Raw genomic sequence first — 25,176 nt, forward strand, 5'->3', positions numbered from 1 at the left:
AAGATTCACTCTCTATTTTGTGTGTGAGTGTGTGTTCGTGTGTATGAGAGAGAGAGAGAGAGTAAATACTACATACACACCGCTCTCTCACTCTGTCTCACACACATACACACGCACCTTGACTCACTCACACTGTCTCTTACAAACACACACATACATAAATGTATACAAACATATTTACAGACACACGTGTGTATGCGCGCGCGTGCGTTTTGTAAGAGACAGAGTGTGAGTGAATCAAGGGTTGTGTTGTCATATGCATACACCCAAAGATGTATGTATATTTATGTATGTACGTATACATGACAACAAACCTCTCTCTCTCACTCACTCTGTCTCTTATAAACACACACATACATAAATGTATACAAACATATTTACAAAGACATACGTGTGTATGCGCGCGTGTGTGCTCTGGTATTGACGTAACAACGGCAAAAAGATTCACTCTCTATTTTGTGTGTGTTCGTGTGTATGTGAGAGAGAGAGTAAATACTACATACACACCGCTCTCTCACTCTGTCTCACACACATACACACCCCTTGACTCACTCACACTCTGTCTCTTACAAACACACACATACATAAATGTATACAAACATATTTACAAAGACACACATGTGTATGAGCGCGCGTGCGTGTTTGTAAGAGACAGAGTGTGAGTGAGTCAAGGGCTGTGTTGTCATATGCATACATCCAAAGATGTATGTATATTTATGCATGTACGTATACATGACAACAAACCTCTCTCTCTCACTCACACTCTGTCTCTTACAAACACACACATATATAAATGTATACAAACATATTTACAAAGACACATGTTAAATGCGTGCGCGTATGCGTGGGGGGTTCCACAATCGCCATTTATTTCAATTACTCTTGTGAGGATATTCACGTAAATCATTTTTTTCATTTAATCCCCATTTTAATTTTCGTAAAAGTTTCCAAGTACCAATGAGGCTTTTTGGCACATCTTCAATTTTCCCCATTCATGAGAGGCACCCAGCCATCATTCATCTGAGAGTCCATCTACAGAATGTCCTCTCAAATTTCTATACAGCATATTTTGCCTTTTTTTCTTCAAGTATATAAGCAACAATTTCATTCCTGAGCAACGTCGGGTGCCTCTGCTAGTATATGTATGTGTATATATATATATATATATATATACACACATAGATATATATATATATATATACACACACATATATACTATATATAATTTTTGTTTTGAACTAAGTTTATTACCTCCATTACTTAACCCATCTGTAACGCTTTCACGTGATTAGCTGAAGGGATAGGCAAAGAGCAAAAGAAAAAGGAGAAAAAGAAGGTGAGACAAACAGTGAGAGAGAAAGAGGGAGAGTGTTGTGTATTAAGTCTATAAAATTGTCCATAAAGTATATAAAGTTTATATATAAATTGTATTAAGTTATCATCGTATTCCAATTCCTTTCCCTTTTCAATGATTAGCAGACGATCGACTATCTTTTGATACGGACACAATACAGGTTTTTTGGATAAAGTTTTCAGAAATAACCCAATAAGTTTATCATTAATTCCATAAAATATTTACAGGTCCTTCTAGTATATATAAATGTGTGTGTGTGTCTGTTTCTGTGCTTGATTGAGAGAAGGTGAGAGAAGAACAAATTCGTTTTATACATTCAGAAGGTTTAAACTAGTTAGTAAACTGAACTCAGTAAATGCTAACTTACTTTCTTCATTTCTGCTCTGAAAAGTGAATCGAATTCTTCAATGTCTGCTTTACTGTAGACTGTAGTGTTGGCTAGAAAAGTGCCTGATGTGCAATAGTTTGAGATGTTTGATAATTTCTTCAACAATGTGAATACGTAATCCAGGCAAACATGTCTAATGTATAATTCAGAATTCTGCAAAAGAAACAACAACCAAAAAGATATTTAGAACCAACCTAACATTCAGTGAAGTTTGTTATACTGTACAAATATATACATACACACACACACGCATGCATGCATACATACACACACACACACACACACATGCACATGCCTACATATCCACACATATGCATACACATACAATATTGATTTCTATTGGTTAAGCTCAACACTTCGTCCCCAACAACCCTAATGGTATTATCAATTTCTAACATAGACAGAAGGATTCAAACTTGGGCGAAGGATGTAGTGAATTAAACTGAACCCAGTACCTATTTCATTAACTCTAGAAAGCTGAAAGTTGAAGTGGATCTTGGCAGGATTTCCTTTGAAATATAAAGAACCACAACAAAATATATCCTGTGCACTACTAATTCTTCCAGTCCAACGAGCCCAACACTTAGAAAAGTACTTCTGAATAATGCTTCTTTCAACAATTGTATTATTTTCTAAGCCCCTAAAGAAACTTAAAGGGTCAGTGTTTAGCTTTGATTCAATGGTATTGAATAGACAAAAAAAATGGCTCTCCAACACCCTAATACCTTGGATAGTATGCAGGCAATATTGCCAAGTCATCTGACATAGATTCTCATTAACTTTTTGAGTTAACACAATGTAGAATAAAGTGTTTTGTACATATGTACAAAATATCCAATACATTATCCACTTTATCAACTTGCTTCTACAATCCCAACACCTAATTCAAGAAATACTGGTATAAATTCATGTTGTATGTCTTACAGACGAGAATGAAGCCATCTCCATCCCACTCTTTTGGCCAAATAGCCAAATCACACCCTACAATCTTAAACAAGGAAGGGCACATTAAGTAATGCATTTCTTGATATCATTAAAAAGGCAGGATGGGCACTGTTATATGGACTGTTAGATATGTAATTCGTCTGACGTTCCGTGTGTCATGTGGTTCGTCTGAGTTCATTGTTTCATTGTTGTTGTCTTGTGTGACTGTCGGAGTAAAAGGTCATTGAGATATATATGGCGGACATGACTTTTGTTTATTCATAACGAACATTGGGTGAGTGCGTTCTTTGTATGTAATTGAACAATAAATGTAATAATTAAATTGTATAACTCGTGTTATCTCTGCTAGTCACCCGAGGGAAACATAACAGAGTTTATTGGCGTCGCCGATAGGATACATGCTTACTTTACCATAAAATTATTCATCGTAATAACAATGGCTGAAAAACAGACAGTAGAACTTATTAAATTGTTTAGGGAACAAATGGACAAGCAAATGCAACAACATCAGAGAGATATGGACGCTCTGTTAAAACTGTTTGGTGCTCGACAAGTTGAAGGCGATTCTAGTGGCTATTTTTCAGCTGCTTCAACAACAGTGTCGATTCCACCATTTGCTGCATTTGATTCAGCGACAGAACTATGGCCTGATTACTGGTCAAGATTCCGTACGTTTGTGGCTGCTAATGCTGTACCTGAAAAACGCATGGCACAAGTGTTCCTGACCAATCAGACTGCTACTGTTTACAAACAACTTGCTAATCTGGCTACCCAACAAAATCCGCCTAAAGATATCAACAACTTGATAATGGACGAAATCGTTGACTTCATGAAGGAACAGTTCGACCCAAAACTTTTCATTGTGAGAGAGCGTTTCAAGTTTTGGAGTGATATGCAGCGGAAGCCAGGCGAAACTCTCCAGGAGCTGGCAGCACGTATACGCCAGGATGCAGCTACCTGTGATTTTCCAGCGATCACCAACCCACAGGATGAAGCTCTGAGACAGAGATTCATATGTTTGGTTAACAATGAAGCGGTTCTGAAGGCGCTTTTTAAGATAAAACACTCAGAACTAGATTTTGCCCGTGCTGTCCAGGTTGCCATTGAGACTGAAGACGCAGCAAAGGTTGCAAAAGAAACTGTATACGGTTCCAAAACCAAGCAGGTGTACAAGGTCCAGCAGAACAGGAATAAGAGTCTTCAAAAGAGCCATCAGCAGTCTTATTCCACAAACCAGGAGAAATGCTACCGATGTGGAAAGGCCCACAAAGCAACAGACTGTCCTTTCAGGGAAACCAAATGTCATTTTTGTGACAAAAAGGGTCATTTGCAAGCGGTGTGTAGGAAAAAACAACATCAGCAACGCAATGGTCATTCACAAACTCCCGTGAAAAGAATCACAAAAGCTGAGCTAGTCAAGGCGATCCTAGGTGAAGTTTCCCAAGACACTCATAATTTAATTGTGCCAGTAACAATCCAGAACAGACTGTTCACAATGGAATTGGACACTGCTACTACAGGCAATTTTGTTTCCTTGTCGGTCTGGAAGCAACTTGGAAGACCAAAGCTGCAAGATGTCAAGCATCGCTATGAATCTGCCAGCAAGCACAACCTGCCTGTTCTAGGAACTTTCATGGACCAAACCAAGGATCCAACAACTGGTAAGCAGGATCTTATACCTTACATAGTCACCAAGATCTCTGATCTTAATTTGCTGGGTCGGAATGCTATCCAGACTCTGGGAATTTCTGTGGACACTGCTCTAGGTTTGAAAAACATAGACAGCCAAGCCAAGAGGGAAGGTGCAGAAGGGATGTATCCAAAGACCTCAAGCGAGCCCTATGTTTCCCTGCAGCAAGATTGTCACAACATGTGTGATGAATTTCCAGATCTTTTCAAGCAAGAATTGGGATGTCTCAAGAACTTTGAACTGGAAGTGAAGTTCAAATCGGACGCAACACCAGTCTTTCACAAGGCACGTCCGGTCCCATTTGCACTTCGTGATGACCTGGCCAAAGGTTACGAAGAAGGCATCGCCAAGGGAATCTGGAAGCCTGTTCAATTCAACGAATACGGAACGCCAGTGGTACCGATTCGTAAAGCACACACTTCAAGCAACCTGAAGCCCAAACTACGGATTTGTGGTGACTACTCTGTGGGAATTAATGACCAACTTGCTGATCACCGTCATCCAATGCCACTCCCTGCTGAACTGATGCAGAAACTCGGAGGTGGATTCGGATATACAAAGATAGACCTTGCTGATGCCTATAATCAGATCAAGCTGGCTCCAGAAAGTCAACGCAGACTCGCACTCAGCACTCACCGTGGAGTACTCCTGCAACAACGACTCCCTTTCGGAATCAAGTCAGCACCTGGTTACTTTCAGGAGATCATGGAAAACCTGACCCATGATCTACCTGGAGTGGCAGTCTTCCAGGATGACATGCTCGTCAGTGGGAAAGATGCAAACAGTCACCTAAACAACCTAAAGTGTCTGCTCACACGTCTAAGCGACAATGGACTCAGATGTCGCCGTGAAAAGTGCCAGTTTGCACTACCCAGTGTAGAATACCTTGGACACATTTTGTCGGCTGAAGGGATCACGAAGGGATCCAAAGTCGAAGCAGTCTTAAAGATGCCATCGCCAACACACATTGCTCAAGGCAAACAGTCTAAGGAAGCACATAAGTCTCAGGTGACTCCAAGCTCGGCTGATGTCGCTAAAGTTACCAGGCAGTACAAGGCCGGAGATCCTGTGTATGCACTATACTATGGACCTCGCCGAGACAAACAACCCCGATGGGTACCAGCAATCATTAAGAAGTCATTGGGTACTCGCTGCTTTAACGTGAAGGTCATACCTCATGGCCCGATGTGGAGACGACACTGGGAACAGCTGCGACCGCTGTACACAACTGAGGAAGACAATGAACCTGGTGATGCAGAAAACACTGTATTTGAATTTGCAACAGATCACCCGATGGAGATCTCGGAAACTGTGCCACTAACACAAAGACAAACCAGACCCAAGACCATGTTACCCGTTCCAGAGTATGGACCAGACAACCCAAGACGGTCCAAGAGAACCCGTAAAACCCAAGAGAGACTTTGCTGTTGATACTTCTTGTGTAGCATCAATTTCAGTGGGGAGGTGTTATATGGACTGTTAGATATGTAATTCGTCTGACGTTCCGTGTGTCATGTGGTTCGTCTGAGTTCATTGTTTCATTGTTGTTGTCTTGTGTGACTGTCGGAGTAAAATGTCATTGAGATATATATGGCGGACATGACTTTTGTTTATTCATAACGAACATTGGGTGAGTGCGTACTTTGTATGTAATTGAACAATAAATGTAATAATTAAATTGTATAACTCGTTGTGTTATCTCTGCGAGTCACCCGAGGGAAACATAACAGGCACAGTTGGAAAAAACAAAAAAGAGCAATGAAATAGCAGAGCTATAAATGCATTCTTAGACACCATTAAAAAGATGGGATGGTCACAGCTGAAATGTCAGTTATCAGAGTTGACCTTGAACTTAAACACAATAAAGACAACACACAAACTATACAATATCATTTCATCTACTTACTTTAAAATTCAACTCAATGTCTTTTATGATTAATGAAGATGGTATAAGAATGGATAATACCATTTCAGTAAGTTTCTCCAGAGGAAATTTTTGGGATGTCTTCAAAGGAGTGAGGACATTTGGCTGATATTCCAAAACCTAAAATGAATAAGAGAAATCAAAACATTTACTGATACATTTGCTTCCCAACCAAGTGGTTTGAATTCAGCCCCATTGAGTAACATCTCAGGGCAAGTGCTTTCTACTAAAGCTTTGAACCAAACAAAGTCTTGTCAGTTGATTTGAAGGATAGAAACCGAAAGAAGATTGTCAGATATGTGTGTGTATGTGTGCGTGTATAATACACACACATATATGTTAACTTACTTGGAAACACGTGAGAGTTAACAAAAGGAAAGAGCATCCGGGCATTGAAAAGTGGATATGATGATGGTGATATTGTGTTTATGTGTGTGTGTAGAGGGAGGGAGGGAGGGAGAGAGAGAGAGTAAGGAAATAATGAGTGAATGAATGTGGTAAAAGAATACAAATTTGTATTTATCTTATGTTTTTCATTTACCATATTGGAACGAAGGTGCTGGAATCAGTAGCTGTAGTAGTGTTGGATTAGCATTTAAACCAGCCAAATATTCTACCTGTTTTATATTGAAACTGGCTAGATCTGACCACTCACACCAACCCAACAATGTCATTGTAAAAATAAAGTTACATTATTGAAATCTCAAAGTTATGATATATATTTCTTTACTGCCCACAAGGGGCTACACACAGAGGGGACAGACAAGGACAGACAAACGGATTAAGTTGATTATATCGACCCCAGTGCGTAACTGGTACTTATTTAATCGACCCCCAAAAGGATGAAAGGCAAAGTCAACTTTGGGGGAATTTGAACCCAGAACGTAAAGACAGACGAAATACCGCTAAGCGTTTCGCCCAGCGTGCTAACGTTTCTGCCAGCTCACCGCCTTCAAAGTTATGATATAATGCATAATTAATTCAAAATGATGTGAATACGGATTACATACATCAGAGTAGCCTGAATGTTAAAGGATTATACAACAGTAGTCATAAATCAAACGTGAAAATAACTTACCTTTTTAAAGAATTCAATGAAGAGCAGAAAATTGGAAGTATCTTTAATATTGAAGCGTTGTTTCATTTTCTGGAAGAATGGTTGAATTTGTTCAGGGCAAACTTGAAATGTTTTCCAAATAAGTTCAGTCATTAACGGATCCTGAAGGAACGGTTTCTTGAGAAGCTTTTCCAGAATATACTGAAGAGTTCTGTTGCTACAGCTGCATAAATCAAAAGTATGATACCATTATTACACATGTATGGCTTATATATAAATGTATAATCAAGAAGAACAAAGGCATTCTAGTCATGACATCATCATTTAATGTTCATGTGTGTATGAGAGTGTATCTATGTTCATGCTAGCATGGGTTTGACAGTCTGATAGGTCCAAGGACAAAATTGTGTTCCAATATCTGCTTTGGCATTTCTATAACTGGATGATGTAGAATCCATGTCAAAGCAGACCATTTCATTTTTATGAGTCGTATGAAGGAGAATTGGTTGCATTTTCTAACAAGTTGTATAACTAAGTGTGCCTCTCTGATTCTGAGATTGACTATCTGTCCCCTTCACTTGCCCATGTGCTCCCGCTCCCCTGTCCTGAGGGGGTACAGAATTATGGAGGCACACTCCATGAGGAAGAAAGTATGCAGCCTTAATTGCTGGAATGAGCTCGATGGCTGAAGTACATCTACTGCTCCCAGAGCTTTTAAACAGCAATGATCACCACAAAGAGCAAATGGAAAGAGCATTTGATGAAAGATCTTTATTTCGAAGGTGCTCATTTGTATAAACCTAATCTGACAATTAGCAAAAATGCTATCCACAGATTACATACTACATGTAGGTTCTATCTTTCAGTTTGTCAGTCTAATTGCCTATCTATCCATCTATGTACATACCTCCCCATCTGTCTCTTAACTCCACGAACATTTTAAAGCCTCTGAAACTTAAACAAATTTTAAAACTTTCGTAACTTCTAAAACTTTAAAACTCCATAACTCTGAAACTTGAATTTTTTGAGATTCCTTGAAAATTTTTGAGATTTTGTTAATTGTTCTAGAAACACTTTCTTTGGAGGGTTTTAAGCTTTAAAAAAATATTTTTTGTTGAGCGATTTCTTTTGAGCTTCTTAAAGAAAAATACTGAAAACTTTTCCTCTTTTTTTTTGTCTAAATTGCTTTTTAACTTCCTCTTAATTTATTCATTTACAGTATTTCATCCCCCTCCTTTACTTTCCTAACCTCTCCTACTAATGGTGTCACCCAGCTGTCTTACTATGCTATACCATAGCCAAGTAGCCTGAGATACACTAAAGCATGCACAAACACACATCTCAAGATGAATGACAATTTGCTGTGCTTGAGAAGACTATTTCATCTAAGTAAAAATTAGGCACTAAAGCATGTTGTTTACTTCTATGCCCCTGCACACAATGTATTCCAATCTACTTAATCCCACCCCGCCTCACTGCATTCCTTCTCCCCTTCCCCTCTATCTCCCACTTCCCTTTCTAATTCTCATGACCTTCCTGCCCACCCATCCTGTCCAATCCTCTGTACCACTTATATTCACCCCACTGTACCTTGATGGTAGACCCCAACACATCTCACCAACATCTCTCCCTTTTCCAGCTGTGATAGCCATGTGTCTCCTCTACAACAAGACATTTCTATTCCTCTATTATACTCTAACCTCTCTTCAAATGACATAAAGCCACCTTCCTCAATAACACTTCCTGTCTCAGTTGAAAAGTCTGTCTTGCAAGTTACTTGGTGACAGCCCCAGTGCTGGTGCCATGTAAAAAAACACCCAGCACATACGGTACGGAAGAGCATCCAGCTACAGAAACCTTGCTAAGACAGACAATTGGGGCCTGGTGCAGCCCTCTGATTTGCTAGCTCCGGTCAAACCATCCAACCTATGCCAACATGGAAAACAGACATTAAATGATAATATATATATATATACAGGGTCATCTAAATTATGCAAAAATGAGAATAACACTGACATCTCATTTTAACAGATATATTTATCAAAATTACATAAAAATATTTTGAAATATTAAAGAGAAAACCCATTCAATAAAAGGCTTCAACCACAGCCTCCAGACAACTTCGGAATCTCCTGCAATTCTTCTGGATGGGCACCTTGTTTAAGTTGGTGAATGCTGCCATAATCCTTGCCTTCAGTTCATTTTTGGTGTTACATGGAGTTTTGTTGGTCTCTCGCACAACTATGCCCACACATAATAATTAAAGGAGTTGCAGTCTGGGGAGTTAGGTGGCCAGATGTTGAGGGTGATGTGGTTGTAGAAATTGTCTGACAGCGATGACTGGGTTCTCCTGTTTCTGAAGCATGATGCAGAGTCTTGTTGCCAGACACAAGGTCTTCCAGCAGCCACCCTCTTGATCCAGGGCAGCACTACCTCCTCCAGGCACTTGATGTAGGCCTCCGTGTTGAGTCTGAGGCCGTGTGGGAAGATGAATGAGACATAACGTTGCCATCACTAGTGATCACTCCAAACATGATGTTGATGGGATATTTGATTTTCATCACTCTTGGTATATGTCCTCAGATTGACACCTAAACACTCTGAAATGTTTGTATTGGAGTTTCCAGCCTGAATGCCAAGCAGTACAGTATGTCGTTTCCAAATTTCTGGCAGAATGAATTGCATCATGGTGCTGTTTTTCTCACAGGTTGTGCCCAACTGATCCTACTTTACTGTGTAATCGACAAAATCAAAAATAGACACTGCACATGCACGAAGTTAAAAATATAAAATGGCAACAATTTACCTATCCCACCCTGTATATGTTGGGTCATCCCATAAATAATGCAGTTATTTCAATTGCATGAATTAATAGTCATAGGGGTATGGGATAAACTACCTGCACCAACTTGCTATAAAAGCAGATAGTAATTTCACCTTGTCCTTATTCTTAGTGCAAGTTTTGGAGAGAGCAGTTCAATTTTAACAGTTATTTTTTCAAAGCTATAATCATTATCATTGACGTCATTTAATGTCCGCTTTCCATGCTGGTATGGATTGGGCAGTTTGACTGAGAACTGGCAAGCCAGGAGGCTGCACCAGGCTCCAGTCTGATTTGGCAAGGATGCCCTTATTAACACCAACTACTCTGAGAGTGCAGTGGCATCAGCCATGATCGAATGGTGCATTATATGTGCCACTGGCATCGACCATGCTCGAATGGTGCTTTTACATGCTACCAGCATGGGTGCCAGTCAGGCAGCACTGGCATCAGTCATCATGATTTCACTCGGTTCAACAGGTCTTCACAAGCATGGCCTATTGCCCAATGATTGAATGGTGCTTTTAAATGAGCCAGTTGTGTGACACTGTCATCGGCCACAACTACAGTCTCACTTGTCTTGCTGTGTCTTCTCAAGCACAGTATATCTTCAAAGGTTTCAGTCGTTTATTATTGCCTGTGTGAGGTACAACCTTTGAAGGTCATGCTTCACCACCTCATCCCAAGTCTTCTTGGGTCTACCTCTTCCACAGATTCCCTCCACTGCTAGGGTGTGATACTTCTTCACACAGCTGTTCTCATCCATACGCATCAAATGACCATACCAGCGCAGTCGTTTCTTGCACACCACATCTGATGTTCTAAAATCCAACTTTTCTCTCAGGGTACTTACATTCTGTCATGTGTGCATACTAACATTACACATCCAGCAGAGCATACTAGCTTCATTTCTTTCAAGCCTACGCATGTCCTCAGCAGTCACAGCCCATGTTTCACTGCCATGTAGTATGGCTGTTCATACAGTCTACCTTCCACTCTGAGTGAGAGGCCCTTTGTTACCAGCAGAACTAGGAGCTCTCTGAATTTTGCATAGGCTATTCTTATTCTAGCAGCTACACTCTCAGAGCATACACATCTGCTACTGACTTGGTCACCAAGGTAACAGAAGTGACAAAGAAGCATATTTGGCATAGTTTGCTTTGTGAGTTCAATAAAGGCAACAATGGAATGGAAAGTGTGAAGAATATTATGCAAGTATATGAGAATCGGACAATAAGTGTAAGCCAGTGTCAGTGGTTTCAGAAATTCCAAGCTGGAAACTACAGCCCAGATGACAAGCCTCTTCCTGGAAGATCTGTAGAGCTCGACGAGGACATCCTGCAAACCTTGTGGGAACAAAATCCCATCATAACTATTTAGGAACTAGCAGAAAAGCTTGGATTTGGTCATTCAACCATTCATCGATACCTGCATGCCATCAGAAAAGTTAGTAAATTGGGACAATGGGTTCCTCATAAACTTTCCAAGTCTAATTGCGTGCAGAGAGTGAATATGTGCTCTCATGAATGAACCTTTTTTGGACCGAATAGTGACTGTCCTTCTCTACAAAGCCACCACCATTGGTAACACTACTCCCATCGCTTTATGCAGCTGTGAAGACTTCTTCTGTAGAAGTCGGTAGGTTGTGTCTGGAGCTAAGATTTTACCTCGGAAATAAATTCATCATGTGGTTGGAGAGAGGTGGAAGTCAGGAGAATAAGGGGGATGAGAAAGGATTACATAGCTGCAGGAGTGTACTTTCATATTGGCAACATGCACATAGTGAACTGGAGTTTTGTTTGGAGGAGGTGGACTCCTTTGGTCAGTATGCCACGCCTCTCTGTTTTGATGGCACCCTGCAATTTCCGCAGTAGAGAAGCATAATATGCCTTGTGAATTGTGGTGCCCTTTGCTAGAAAATCCATTATCACTACTCCATGCTGGTCCCAAAAGACTGAGCATCACCTTGCCTGCTGAGCATTGGATACGAGCCTTCTTCGGAGGTGGTGAGTTATCATGCTTCCATTGCTTCGATTGGACTTTAGTCTCAGGATCACAGTGATGGACCCATGTTTCATCCTGTGTGATAAGTTTGCTGAAAAAGTCCTTGTTTTCTTGGCACATTACCAAAAGAGCCTGGGAGCAATTGACTTGTTCCTGCTTTTGAAAATGCGTGAGCATCTGGGGGAATCTATTGTGCAGACAACTTCCACATGTGCAAATGGTCGTGAATGACTTTTTCTCATGGACCCTTATCTTAACTTCTCAAGCTAGTTGCTGAATAGTTATGTGGCAATCCTCCAAAATGGCGGCTTCCACTTTATGGATGGTGTTATCATCAATGGCAGAATGTGGTCGTCCAGGAATAGGAGCAATTTCCATTAATGTCCGACCACATTTGAACTGGCAATGCGAGTGCTTGACTATGTTGTATGATGGTGCATCGTAACCATAAACTTCTTTCATCTCATTGAAAGTCTCTTTTGGTGTATAACCTTTCGAGTATAAGAACTTGATCACTGATCTGTATTCAATTGCCTCTATAATAACACCTTACTCCACTTCAGCAGCCATAAAAGACAAATGAATACTAGTGGAAAACTGCAATTTACAATGTGACATGTAGGGACATGTATGATTACATCTATACAAGTTCTGTTTCCTGTAATAACTGAAAGTGGGTCAGGGGAAATCTTTAGTGAACACTCCTCGTACATAGTACTACACCCCTAATTTTGCTTACTCCAGTTTACCCAACGAAAAAACAGTAAAGAAAAGCTTCTACTCCTCTTTCATGAACAATAGACATGTAGGTATTTTATCAAGCTCTAAAAACAAAAGTCCCAACAAATAAGTCATCACACTCTTGCAAGCAAGGAGAAACAGATGTAAAACTCAGTTTTCAAAATTGCAGATCAGAATAGGTTATCCTGCTCTACAAAACACTATAATTAAAAAAATTTTTGTCATGATATTTATCTTGAAACAACTCATTAAAGAGGGAGTGATAATATTGAAAAGAAACATTCACTTACAGTCCAAAGGATTTATCAAAGAATATAATGCCATTACGGGTAGAGGTCAAAAGTTCAAGAAGAAGTTCATGTGTACATTTTCGTATTATAGCAAGATCTTCAGCATTGTCACATTGTTTCACCTGCAAAAGACATCCATGAAAATAAGTAATGTCATTACAGAAAACCTTTGGTACAATGAGATTTTGCAGAAAAGAAAAGATGTCTTAACTGACTCCAGTATTAATTTTTTATAAATATGACAGGAATGAAAATAAAGTTAAGAGAAAATTAAACACAGCAATGTAAATCAGTCCAAATTTTAGCCATTTCTTTCTAATTTTATACTTCTATTAAAATTGATAACGATTTTCTTTTTAAATATGTATAAGACCAAAGATAAATGAAGATAAGTATCCTGGAACAAAAGAGAATTACTAGTTAAAAGAAATATTTGCAGTAGGTTTGAAAAAAAAAAAAAATGCCAAGAGTTGGTTGATGTTGAAAGATACGATAGATATAGACTGATAAATGTAAGAAAAAGTAAAGCCCAACCTGAAAATTATTGGATTTTTTAGCTGAGATAAATTGCAGAGATGGAAAGGGACATTGTAGATTTGTCTGAAACAAACACCCTGCAATCTTAGGTTTACTATCAAGTCATAGCATTTTATTGTTTAGTATTGGGTATGTATTCAAATAATATGAGCATATAAGAAGTCATTTCTTCTGTATAGCTATTTTCTCAACTTATTTAACGTTAGCTTGTTTTGTAAATAAAACAGTGCACATCCAACAGGTAATAACTCGTTTTTCTACAAATCACCTTAGATCTTCTGTATGCATTTACTACCATACAAAATCATGCCTACTTCATACTATTAGACAATTATAGCAGCAAGACAAAATAGTTTTTAAGATATTGATAACTAGTCTCTATGCTACTGCAAACTTCACCTCCAGCATGAATTATATCTTTTATGTAACAGAGCTTATCCACTACTTCCAGCAAACTCTCCAAGTAGCTGAAATTCTCATATTGTTAATTTCCCTGGTACAACTGATACATCCAAACAATCTCCAGAAATCATTTAGCACTTAACATGCACTTATTGGCCAAACAATAAGTTTCCAACTAATCTTTTCCTGTATGCAGATTTTGTGGTCTTTACAAGCTAATAAATTTGATCTAGTCTTATTCATGTTTATTTAATTTTTTTTTTTTAACTGAAGCCCACACTTGCAAGTGGCAATCTTTTTTCCCACCAGTTTGTTAATTGAATCTACAATGAGAATACATTTATTATATTCACTCCAGTGATAATCTGAATAGTAGGCATAAACAGAAAAGGAGAGATGATAGAGTCTTAACAATCATATACATCTAGAATTTCTCACTAGAATATACAATGTTTTTTGATAATGAAAACCAAGCTGTTAGCACACAACTATATATTGACTTAAAGGTCTGTGATGAAAAGAATATCTGTCTGTCTCACATTTCATAAATCCTTTCTGTTGTGGTTAGGTGTCAAGTTTAAATAGTGCTCAGCATTTGCCTATCCCACTCACTTTTAAATCTAATTTTTCATATTTTCTCCAGTTCTTTCACATGACAAAAGTATTCTTGTAATCATAAAATAATCAATAAGATGAAAAGTCAGCAGTTTTTCCAATCTAACCCACAAAGCAATAAACTAATCTCTGCTATCCAGTTTTGCTGGGTAGCAGCAAAACTTTTCATCAGCTCCTCTTTCTCTCTTGTCAACTTCTATTCAAGAGAGGAATGCTTCCTAATTTTACTGTGAAAACAATTCCCCAATGAAGTAGAGTATTATAAATAACATTTGGTCTCTCTCTAGTGTTGGTGTTACAATGGACACAACTCATCCTATCACAACTGTTTGTAACAGGAAAGACATCCAGCTGTCAAAATCTTTAGCAGAATTTTCATTTGAATGTATTACTTAAAGAAATCAACATATATCAAAACAATAATTATGCTTACTTTAACTTTCTCTAACACTATTTTTTTCCATTGATCAGGACCATTCCAATTGTATAACTTAACCAATCCAGTTAATTCAAGACATTTAAATATTTTCACCTTGAGACCTTTACCAATTACATCATTTTTGACAATCTGTAATTAAACAAAATCAAGAAAGAATTATTAGAAAATCTGGAAGAAAGAGCTTGTAGCTATTTTCCCCCATATCTCTTAACAGCAACGACACAGTAGATATGACTGGTAGTATGATATTTACCATGGGTATCTATGAAAACATGTATGTGTATGCATGGATTAGTCCCCTAAGTTAAATTTTCATGGAAATTACTATAGATGAGGACTTATATAATGAATTTATATTGGAACTTTATGTATCATCAATCATGTGTTCAGCACACTGATAACAACATGTCTGACTCATATTCTAATCCCAACAAATTTGTTTTTTGAAAAGGTGTTTAAATATTTCTAAGAAGATTCATGACATTCTCCTTCTGAACATTCAGCACCCCACCATAGCTTACCCATAAAGTCTGTCAAGAGGATGAAGTCATTCAGGTTAAGATCTGCTGACACAGAGGAAGTCTTGCTGTCTGGTTTAAATTGAATGTAGTTCAAAAGGGATAGTAAATAGCAATCTCTTTCAACTAAGAGTGCACACACACAACCACTGCATCAGTGAGATAAGATTTTTTTTGTTCTCTTTTTAGTATAAGAAACTTTTTTTGAAGGTGGATGCCACTACAAACCAAAAAAATGAATATTTTAAGAAATTTTTTTACTCACTCAGGCAGTCACACAACTTGCAAAGGATTTCAACATTAAGCCTAGCAAAATCTGAACCACTGATGTGTTTAGCAGTTCAGCACCATTAACCCCTCATTATTTAAAAACAATAAATAAGATTAGATTAGATTATGCTCCAATTATATTCCATTATAGATGGACCCCAAACATCTAATGTAGTATACAAGGAAGTGCTGAAAAGTTCTTGGCTTTGGGTAAAAAAAAAATACAGGAGGATCAGTTAATTATGATTAGATTCACACACTTATTGCAGTGGCCCTTCAGTTTTCCTAAGCCCTGTAAAAGAACTCAGAAGGTTGGGCCTCCAACCAGGCCTTTCGTGATAGTCTCGAAGCCAGGAAATTTTCAGCACCCCTTTGTAGGTTATGCAGTAACTTTTATCAAACTCTTTCAAATTGAATTTAAGTTACTAAACTCAGTTTGGTTTTATGAGGGATGTGATCAAAATGTTAATTTCACTTACCTTTTCTAAAACAAGGGGCAGAAAAATTTCAAGTGAAGATGCCTTGTCTACTTCCATTCCTTCAAACATCAGTTTCACAATTGCTAAAAAAGTAAAACTGAAATATAATTTTTGGATAAATTTATAATATTGATTATCATCATTTCCAATGTAAGCACAAAGCCTGAAATTCTGGGGGAAGGGTTAATCCAATTGATGTCAGTATTTGACTGGTAATTTATTTAACTTATCTCAAAGAACAAAAGGTACAATTGACCTTCGTGGGATTTGAACTCGATATGTTAAGAGTCAGAACAAATACTGCATGACATTTTGTTTGAAGTTCTAATCATTCAGCTAATCCACTGCCCTCGTAACACGGATGATAACATCTGTAATGATGAAATTATAAAATCATTTTATATACTATTTTTTTTTTAATGATAAAGAGAAGGAAGAACAGCACCAGCAACCCTATACAGGGTCTCTGAGATGGACAGGAAGAAAGGAAGAAGTTATCTTGAGACTAGAGATATGGCCTGATGATCACAATAGAATGCACTCTGTGAAAGCCAATCAAATCCCAGATGGTACTGAACTGGGTGAGAGATGAAGTCTGCCACAGTGGAACAGGAACGGTCTCTCCAACAGGGGCCAATACAGTTTCTGATTACCAAATTTTGCACACAAGGCTTTGGTCAACTCAAAGCTATAGTATAAGATGTTTGTTCAAGGTGCCATACAACTGTGATTGAAGCCCAAACAATACTGTTGCAAAATGAGCTTCTTAGCCATACTGCTTTGTCTACATGAATGTACAAGTGGGACAATAAACATTATTAAATATATGATGACTGAACTGAAATGACCTTTTTAAGATGCTCATTTTTTTTTCTGATATTAGATACTCTATTCACCAATATGAGATTGGGAAGAGAATTAGGTCTGCGACAAAACACAAGTTTTAAATGTGGCAGATGTGGGAAGGCTGGAAGTAGGAGAAGGAAGAAAGACTGGAAACATGAACCATGCAAACAACAGTGCAGAAATTCCATCTGTAGATCAGTAACTTTCATTAGAAATTGATAGAATAGAGAGGACTTTTTAGTATTGCCATAAACAACCCTCCTAGTGCTGGCTGGTATTATAATAAGCATTCATCCATAAAAAAACATACCTTCACCAAAAGGAAAGAAGCATGACACATACAACAAAGATGATTGGCTTTTTCTGTTGCTGTGTGCCAGATGATGAAGGATGTGAATATTGGTGAGAAGCTGTATGTCCTCACCAATCCATGCCATCAAGAAAAGAAATAAGCCAGCCATTAACATTATTTGATATTTTACTCACCACTGCCTATTTCTACAACTAGCAGTCTTTTTCTCTCTAACCAGCAAACAATAAGTATCTCTCTCATCATGATACCTGAGGGATTGCATTGGATCTGTTAGTACTCATTACAACCCACCCCATTCTCTCTTGCTCTTTCTCACCAGAAAACATTACCTCTCATTACACCTTGACATTATTATTTCTCTTAAAATACTCCTTCTAGCACTGTTTCCTCCACCATACTCTCATTTCTTTCTTCTATTCACCCTTGTTCCTCTTCAGCAATACCCCCTGCCACTTCAACTAACTCCATTAGTCATGTTGCCCCAAATGAATGGAGAGAATACAGAACAGTGTCTTGCAGAGGACAAAGCAACTTCACTAGCCCTGGTACTGTGATAAAGGCACTCAATATACTCTAAAGTAATGTACATGTGGAGACAAGTGGTTGGTGAACACAGAGGAACAACATGCAACTGACAGGACACAGTCTTGTTTAAGGACATGACAACCTTTTTTAGAACTAGTGCTGCAATAAAATCTACACATCACATTCTGTAAAGTGATTGGTGGTGGAGTTCAGATCTATTGCATTTGTTTCATTGATCCTGGGCAGAACACTTTCTTTGCAATTCACTCAGCTGTTGGGAATAAGTACCAAATCTTCCAGGAGTAAAGCTACGAGACTCAGGAGACATTTACAGGTATATATAACATGCTAATTTATTGCAACTGAGCGACAGTTTTTAAAACTAAGCGTTAAAGCTCTTTGGGTTTTTAAGTTTTGGTGAAAGATTCTATTTTGCTATTATTATTAAACAAAGGAAAAAAAAATTTCTTGAATTTTTTGAAAGTGAAATATAAATGGAAATACTTTGATGTTTAGTAATTAGTTCACTGATAACAGCATCACTCCTGGTAACCAAAAATGAGGATATAAAATGGAAAAAACAGGTACGTGTATCTTCATTGACCTAGAAAAGAAAACATAAGACAAAAAAGTAGTTAATAACAACTACCTTTTCAGGATGGAAAGGAGCAAGGCTAAAAGTTTGGAAAAAGCAAGAGTAGGTCAATCAAATCAACCCTAGTACATGACTGGTACTTTATTTTGTTGATCCTCCAAATCATATTTGTATGAAAGAATCATTTATTTCAAACGAGAGTTTATTATAACAATAAATAAAGTCATTTTACTAAAATTTGAATTTATCAAAACACATGAAGTGCTAGAAATACAGTCATGGATGGTTCAACTTACTTGTTCTGGAGTATGTTACATATATTTTTCCTGCTTCATTTCCCTATCATCATCATCGTTTAACGTCCACTTTCCATGCTAGCATGGGTTGGACAATTTGACTGAGGACTGGCGAACCAGATGGCTGCACCAGGCTCCAATCTGATCTGGCAGAGTTTCTACAGCTGGATGCCCTTCCTAACACCAACCACTCCAAGAGTGTAGTGGGTGCTTTTACATGCCACCGGCACGAGGGCCAGTCAGGCGGTACTGGCAACGGCCATAATCAAATGGTGTTTTTTACATGCCACCTGCACAGGAACCAGTCCAGCGGGACTGGCAATGACCTCACTCAAATGTTTTTCCGTGCCAGTAAGGCAACACTGGTAATGATCACACTCAAATGGTGCTTTTCACGTGCCAACAGCACAGGAGCCAGACAGCTGCTCTGGCAATGATCACACTCGGATGGTGCTGTTAGCGCTCCACTGGCAGGGGTGCCAATCATCGAATTTGGTTCAACTTCGATTTCCCTATATTTCCTTAATATATGCTGCTTCATTTCCCTATATTCTTTTCATAATAAACTTTAAAGTTGCCTCTCTTCCATCAAATGCTGGCATCTAATTTCTAAACGAGTTTTCAAAACTTTGGAAATCCACTTAAGGTCATGAGTTCGATTCCTGGTGGCATGTTGTGTCCTTGAGCAAGGCACTTTATTTCACATTGCTCCAGTCAACTCAGCTGGCAAAAATGAATTGTAACTGTAATTCAAAGGGCCAATCTTGTCACACTGATCTCCTTTAAGGGTACATGTGTCTGTAGAGTACTCAGCCACTTGCACATTAATTTCATAAGCAGGCTGTTCTGACAATTGGATTAACTGGAACCCTCATTGACATAACTGTCTTGTATTTATATACAGTATGTTAGACAGATGGATAAGTTTTGTTATTAAACTGCAGGTCAGCTCTTATTGAGCAAACCTATATTCAAAAGCATTCTAATCATGACCATCCCACCTTTTATTCAGAAATAGTACATCTTAGACAACATTACCCAACATATGATGCTATTTCTAAGACAGTAGGATGTGACTAAGGGGAGATTTGGCTGCTATTTTAAAATCAAACAACCACCTAGATAATTCCACATTGACTCCTGGAACAACAGTTTTTACGCCTGGTTACTCTTCTATTTACAACCACACAACTGTAGAGTTGGAGTAGGATTTGTCTGTCAAACAGACAAACAACTGCAAAGTCATATGCCCCATCAAAGTACAGAGTACAATAACTGTCAATCATACATCATACCTTTATCACATGCTAAGGTAATTTCCAAAGATATCAAGTATTATATTTCCTCTAAATCTATCTTTAACAAATTTGTTTTCTTTCTATACTAGACGTGAGCATCCATGCGAATCCCTTTGCAGGAACCTGCTCTACCTCACTCTCTCATAGTAATTACCTTCATACCCTAGCATGATGCTGACCTCACCCACCTCCCTTAGGGCTTGTAGTCCTGCAAAATGCACAGTGACCTCAAAAGTGCAGGTGGCACAGAAAAAAAAAAGCACTTAGTCCACACTGTAAAGTGACTGGCATTAGGAAGGACACCCAACAGTAAAAACCATACCAAAGCAATGGAGCACAATACATTCCTTAGACATAGGTTTCTGTCAAACCATTCAACACATGCCAGCATGGAACATGGACATCAAATGATGATGATAAATAATTTAGTTACATTGTAAAGCTTAATGACTACAAATCTATATTAATAAAAGTGAAATTCTGTCTGTCTGGGACCCCTCTATCTCAGTCTACATTTGCTCTACATAGACATATTACACCTTTTTTGGAATCAGGATGATCCTGGGATTGAAAATCTGCCATCTGCCCTTCATTTGGTTCTTAAGCATCCAGCATTAAGATCTGATTTAAAAGCATTTGGGTTGGTATTTCTAGCAGGCAAAGCGACCACAAGACGTTTCAAGGCCATTGCATTACTGAGATAGGTAAACAAGAGTTACTTCCCTTAGCTTAAAGTTTTACTAAAGAATTTAGTGGTTCATTTATCTTTTTCAGTCATCAGACTGTGACCATGCTGGGGCACCTCCTTGAAGAATTTAAATCGAACAAATCGATTTCTTTTTTATGCCTTGCACTTCTTTTATTGAACAACTAAGTTACGTGAATGTAAACACACCAACATCAGTTATCAAGCAGTGGTGGGGGAAAAACAGGCACACAGCCACAATATATATATATATATATATATATATATAAATACTGAGTTTCTTATCTCTTTGGTACCTCCTGGTATGCCTTGACATTGAAGAAAGGAGTTTCAATCATGCTTTTGAAAAAGCTGGATTCCCCCAAAGCTGTGCAATAGAGCAAGACTGATTGTCAGGCAAATGCAATCCATATCTTTTGGAGGCAACAATCCTCACTGGAGAAAAGGAGAAAATGTGCTTATTTCAAGAATTCCACTGATTCCAGCAGACATCCCCCTTAAATTCAAGGACAATCACTGAAAATTGCTAGATTTCACTTCATGCATCAATGCTTTTCCCATGGTCAGCTCTATGTAGGTTGTTCCAGAGTTAGAAATGGCAATTAATCTCTTCATACTCACACACGATGGTAAAACCAAGAATGCTGTTTACTCTGCTGCTTTACAGTGATCTCCAAATGTCACAGTGTGATATCCTGTGATATAAATCTGAGATAGTAGGATACCAATAAATGCTTTATTAGTATTTCCCCCCTTAGTTTAGGGCCACAGGCCCAATTAGCCCTCTGCAGGAGCTAGCTTAAAAGTCCACATGGAGTACTGCTTTTAAGCTATTATATTACTAAAAAACAATACTTTCAACAATATTTCAACAGAGCAGCAGAAAATATAAAATATTTTTTCTCAGACAAGAATTACTCAGCAAACACTACAAACAATGCAATAATAATAATTTTAAAAAACTACTTTGTATATGTAACATATAAAGAGAAAGTCAGTTGACTTACCGCTTTGTTTCTTCTGCTTAACATATTTTTAACAAAGTTAGGTTTATGAAAAGGAAATTTAGCAATGACTAATTTTGCAGTTGCTTCACTGAAAACAACAATGGTTGTTAAAAATTTTATGGCTGATGTCACTTGAGAATGGCGAAGTTTGAAAACATTTTCCAACATTTCTAAATGTACAGTAAGAACTTTCTGAGCAATCATGTTACCAAGATTCCGATAACAGTTCAGGTCACTAGCAATTCGAATCAAAATCAGGCGAAGAGCATCAAAGACAAGAATAACCTAAAAACAGTGATAGAAAAAAACATATTTAATTACAAGATTCTAACAAGTAATTTCTAACTTGACAGAGAATAGCTTACATCTAGAGATTTCTGTGCATTATATTTTGAAAATATCTTTGAAATCTTTTGGCAAGCCATCAACATTTGGATGGTAATGCATATTCAAACATCAGCTTGACTGGTTACAGTAATGTGTAACTCTTCCTTCTGGTCAACAGAGACCAGGCACATTTTCCTGATTGAAAGTTTGAAAAACATTATTTTACTTTACTCAATCAGGTGAGCTGAAAGTAGATCTTGCTCTATGTAATCCCCAAATCAAAACCATGCATCCATGGCAGCGGATATGTCTAAGGTAGCAGGAGAGATCAGACACCCCAGTTTCAATATTGTGATGCATGAATATCAAACTTGTTTTTAAGTGTTATGTGTTGACTGTGGAAAGTACTTATGACAGACGAAAACCAAGAAAGTAATGAAAGTGTTGAACTTAGATTTCCCGATACTGGTCTTCACACAATATCACATGCATTACCAAAAGAACTTGACTATTGCAGGGCCTCAAAGTCTGGCATAGGAAATAGAGCTGTTGCAGTAGAAAACAGTGCACCAAAATAATGAGTTATCACCAGATGAGAAACTTGGAATACTTTCAATAGAATGAACCTACTAAAGATACCCAAGGGCTGGTGATGTGTTAACCCAGGTTAAAGATTAGCCTACAACTTAATGGTAATGTGCTTGCTGCAGACTTATCTAACTTTATGCTAGTAATTACTTACTCTAACATCAAACTTGTTAAAATGGGGAAAATTTTAATATAACAAACTTATCACTGAGAAAGTAAAAAAAAAAAGATTATTTTTAAAAGTGGCAATTAAAGAGTAGAAATTAAAATATAACTCACATCTTTACAATTTTTCTCAACAGAAAACAGAACAGAGAAAAGATCTTCAAAATCATTGGAATTTTCACAATAATGAGCCACCAAGTCATAACTAATGTCTGGATATTTTGAGGCTGTTGTTGTGAATTTATATATGGCTGTAAAAGAAATATGTTTAAGTTTGAACAAAACTACAGAAATATGTTTGAATCTTTCAAAAAAGTATGTTTCTAATTAAAGTAATAATACAACTACTTATTTGAACCTTTTCTTTTTTATGGTGTCTTTCATTCATATAACCAGTAACTGTAAGTAAAACATTCAAATCAAGCTGAATGAAGCTCATTTTCTGTATAACTAATAATCTAACCTAATTTTCCTTGGATGATGGAGAGGTCAATTTATGAAGCATGTTGGGTGAAGAGGATTCTCTAGTTTTGTTGAGGACATGACACTCTTTAGTGCTGGTACCATGATAAAATGGCTGGTATTAGGAATAGCATCCAGTCATAGAATCCAAAGTAGAACATACGAATGATACATGGTCGCCTGGCTCACCTAACTCTAAATAAGAATCAATTTGGACCATAAGAAGCAGAATCAAAGATATAAATTGATGATTTTCATAAAACATAATAAATAAGAGATTTGTGAATACATACACATTGTTATGTGGTTAAGAGATTAACTTTGCAATCATATAATGAGTTGAAACCCACTAGTAAGTAGAATTTGGTATACAGAAACTGTGCAAAGGCCTATTATATATCTATATATATGTTCATACATCCATGTTTATGCATACTAGTGTAAACCAGTGTGCTGAGTCATGTGTCTCTATGTCAAATACGTTGTGATTTGAAAGAATAGAGAGCAATAAAATAAGTACAGGAATCACCATACTATGAGAGTAATGTATTCTTGAAAAACTAGCTGAATTGCAAAATCCTGTAACATGAAATAAAATTTCTCATTGAGTTTCATATTATAAAGTGATAATGGGTTCCAGCTGATATTTTCAAAAAACAACAGAAAGAAAATGGTCAAGCATGAAAATAAACAATTGCTATACATACACAATCATCATCATCATTTAATGTCTGCTTTCCAGCTAGCATGGGTTGGATGATTTGACAGAGGACTGGTGAAACCAGATGGCTACACCAGGCTCCAATCTGATTTGGCAGAGTTTCTACAGCTGGATGCCCTTCCTAATGCCAACCACTCTGAGAGTGTAGTGGGTGCGGCCAGTCAGGCGGTACTGGCAACGGCCACGCTCAAAATGGTGTATTTTACGTGCCACCTGCACAGGAGCCAGTTCGGCGGCACTAGCAACGATCTCGCTCGAATGTCTACATGTGCCATCCGGCACAAGTGCCAGGAAGGCGATGCTGGGCACAGGTGCCATTGACGGTTTTGCTTTCGCTTGCCCCAATAGGTCTTTGCAAGCCGAGTTTCGTTTCCAATGAAGGAGACGACGTTGGCATGGGTGCCAGTCGTCGAATTTAATTCGATTTCGATTTCACTTGTGTACACTTATGTACACAATACGTGCACATAAAAGATATGACGGAATAAATAAGAATCTTACTACCATAATAGGGTATGTTCTTTCCACAAAAGATGTTGACTACAGTGTGAAGGGTGGTGGTGGAATGAAAATATTAAAAGATATAGCATTAGGAAAAAATTGTTTTATGTAAACAAAAATTGTTGTCTTATTCCTATGGCTGTAAGAATGAACATAAGAAGATGAAAAGGTGAAGGAGTGGAAGTACTACATGATTACAGTTTGTTGAAGGATTACCAGGTTCATGGGCATTTTGCCCCTTGCACCTATGATTTGAACCATAACTACACACTACTCACACACCATTGCATTGACATAAAACATATATCTAGAGACATTGTCATCATGCTGATACTGTTATTGTTAGTAGGCT

General features: G+C 37.8%; 1 protein-coding gene across 1 annotated transcript in view; it reads right to left on the reverse strand.

The window, feature by feature from the left end:
- Positions 1 to 25,176, reverse strand: part of LOC106870260 (nucleolar pre-ribosomal-associated protein 1) — a 66,871-nt gene that overhangs the window by 39,222 nt on the left and 2,473 nt on the right. Inside the window, exons 2-10 of the mRNA XM_089349400.1 lie at positions 23,255 to 23,391; positions 22,061 to 22,345; positions 18,663 to 18,762; positions 16,475 to 16,557; positions 15,202 to 15,336; positions 13,215 to 13,336; positions 7,380 to 7,581; positions 6,284 to 6,421; positions 1,722 to 1,895 (exon numbers count right to left, since the gene is read on the reverse strand). Of these exons, the coding sequence (XP_089205526.1) occupies positions 1,722 to 1,895; positions 6,284 to 6,421; positions 7,380 to 7,581; positions 13,215 to 13,336; positions 15,202 to 15,336; positions 16,475 to 16,557; positions 18,663 to 18,762; positions 22,061 to 22,345; positions 23,255 to 23,391 (1,376 nt within the window). The remainder of the gene's footprint in view (positions 1 to 1,721; positions 1,896 to 6,283; positions 6,422 to 7,379; positions 7,582 to 13,214; positions 13,337 to 15,201; positions 15,337 to 16,474; positions 16,558 to 18,662; positions 18,763 to 22,060; positions 22,346 to 23,254; positions 23,392 to 25,176) is intronic.

Source organism: Octopus bimaculoides, chromosome 3 (assembly GCF_046866305.1).
Source record: "Octopus bimaculoides isolate indiv1 chromosome 3, ASM4686630v1, whole genome shotgun sequence".
NCBI classification, from domain to species: domain Eukaryota; kingdom Metazoa; phylum Mollusca; class Cephalopoda; order Octopoda; family Octopodidae; genus Octopus; species Octopus bimaculoides.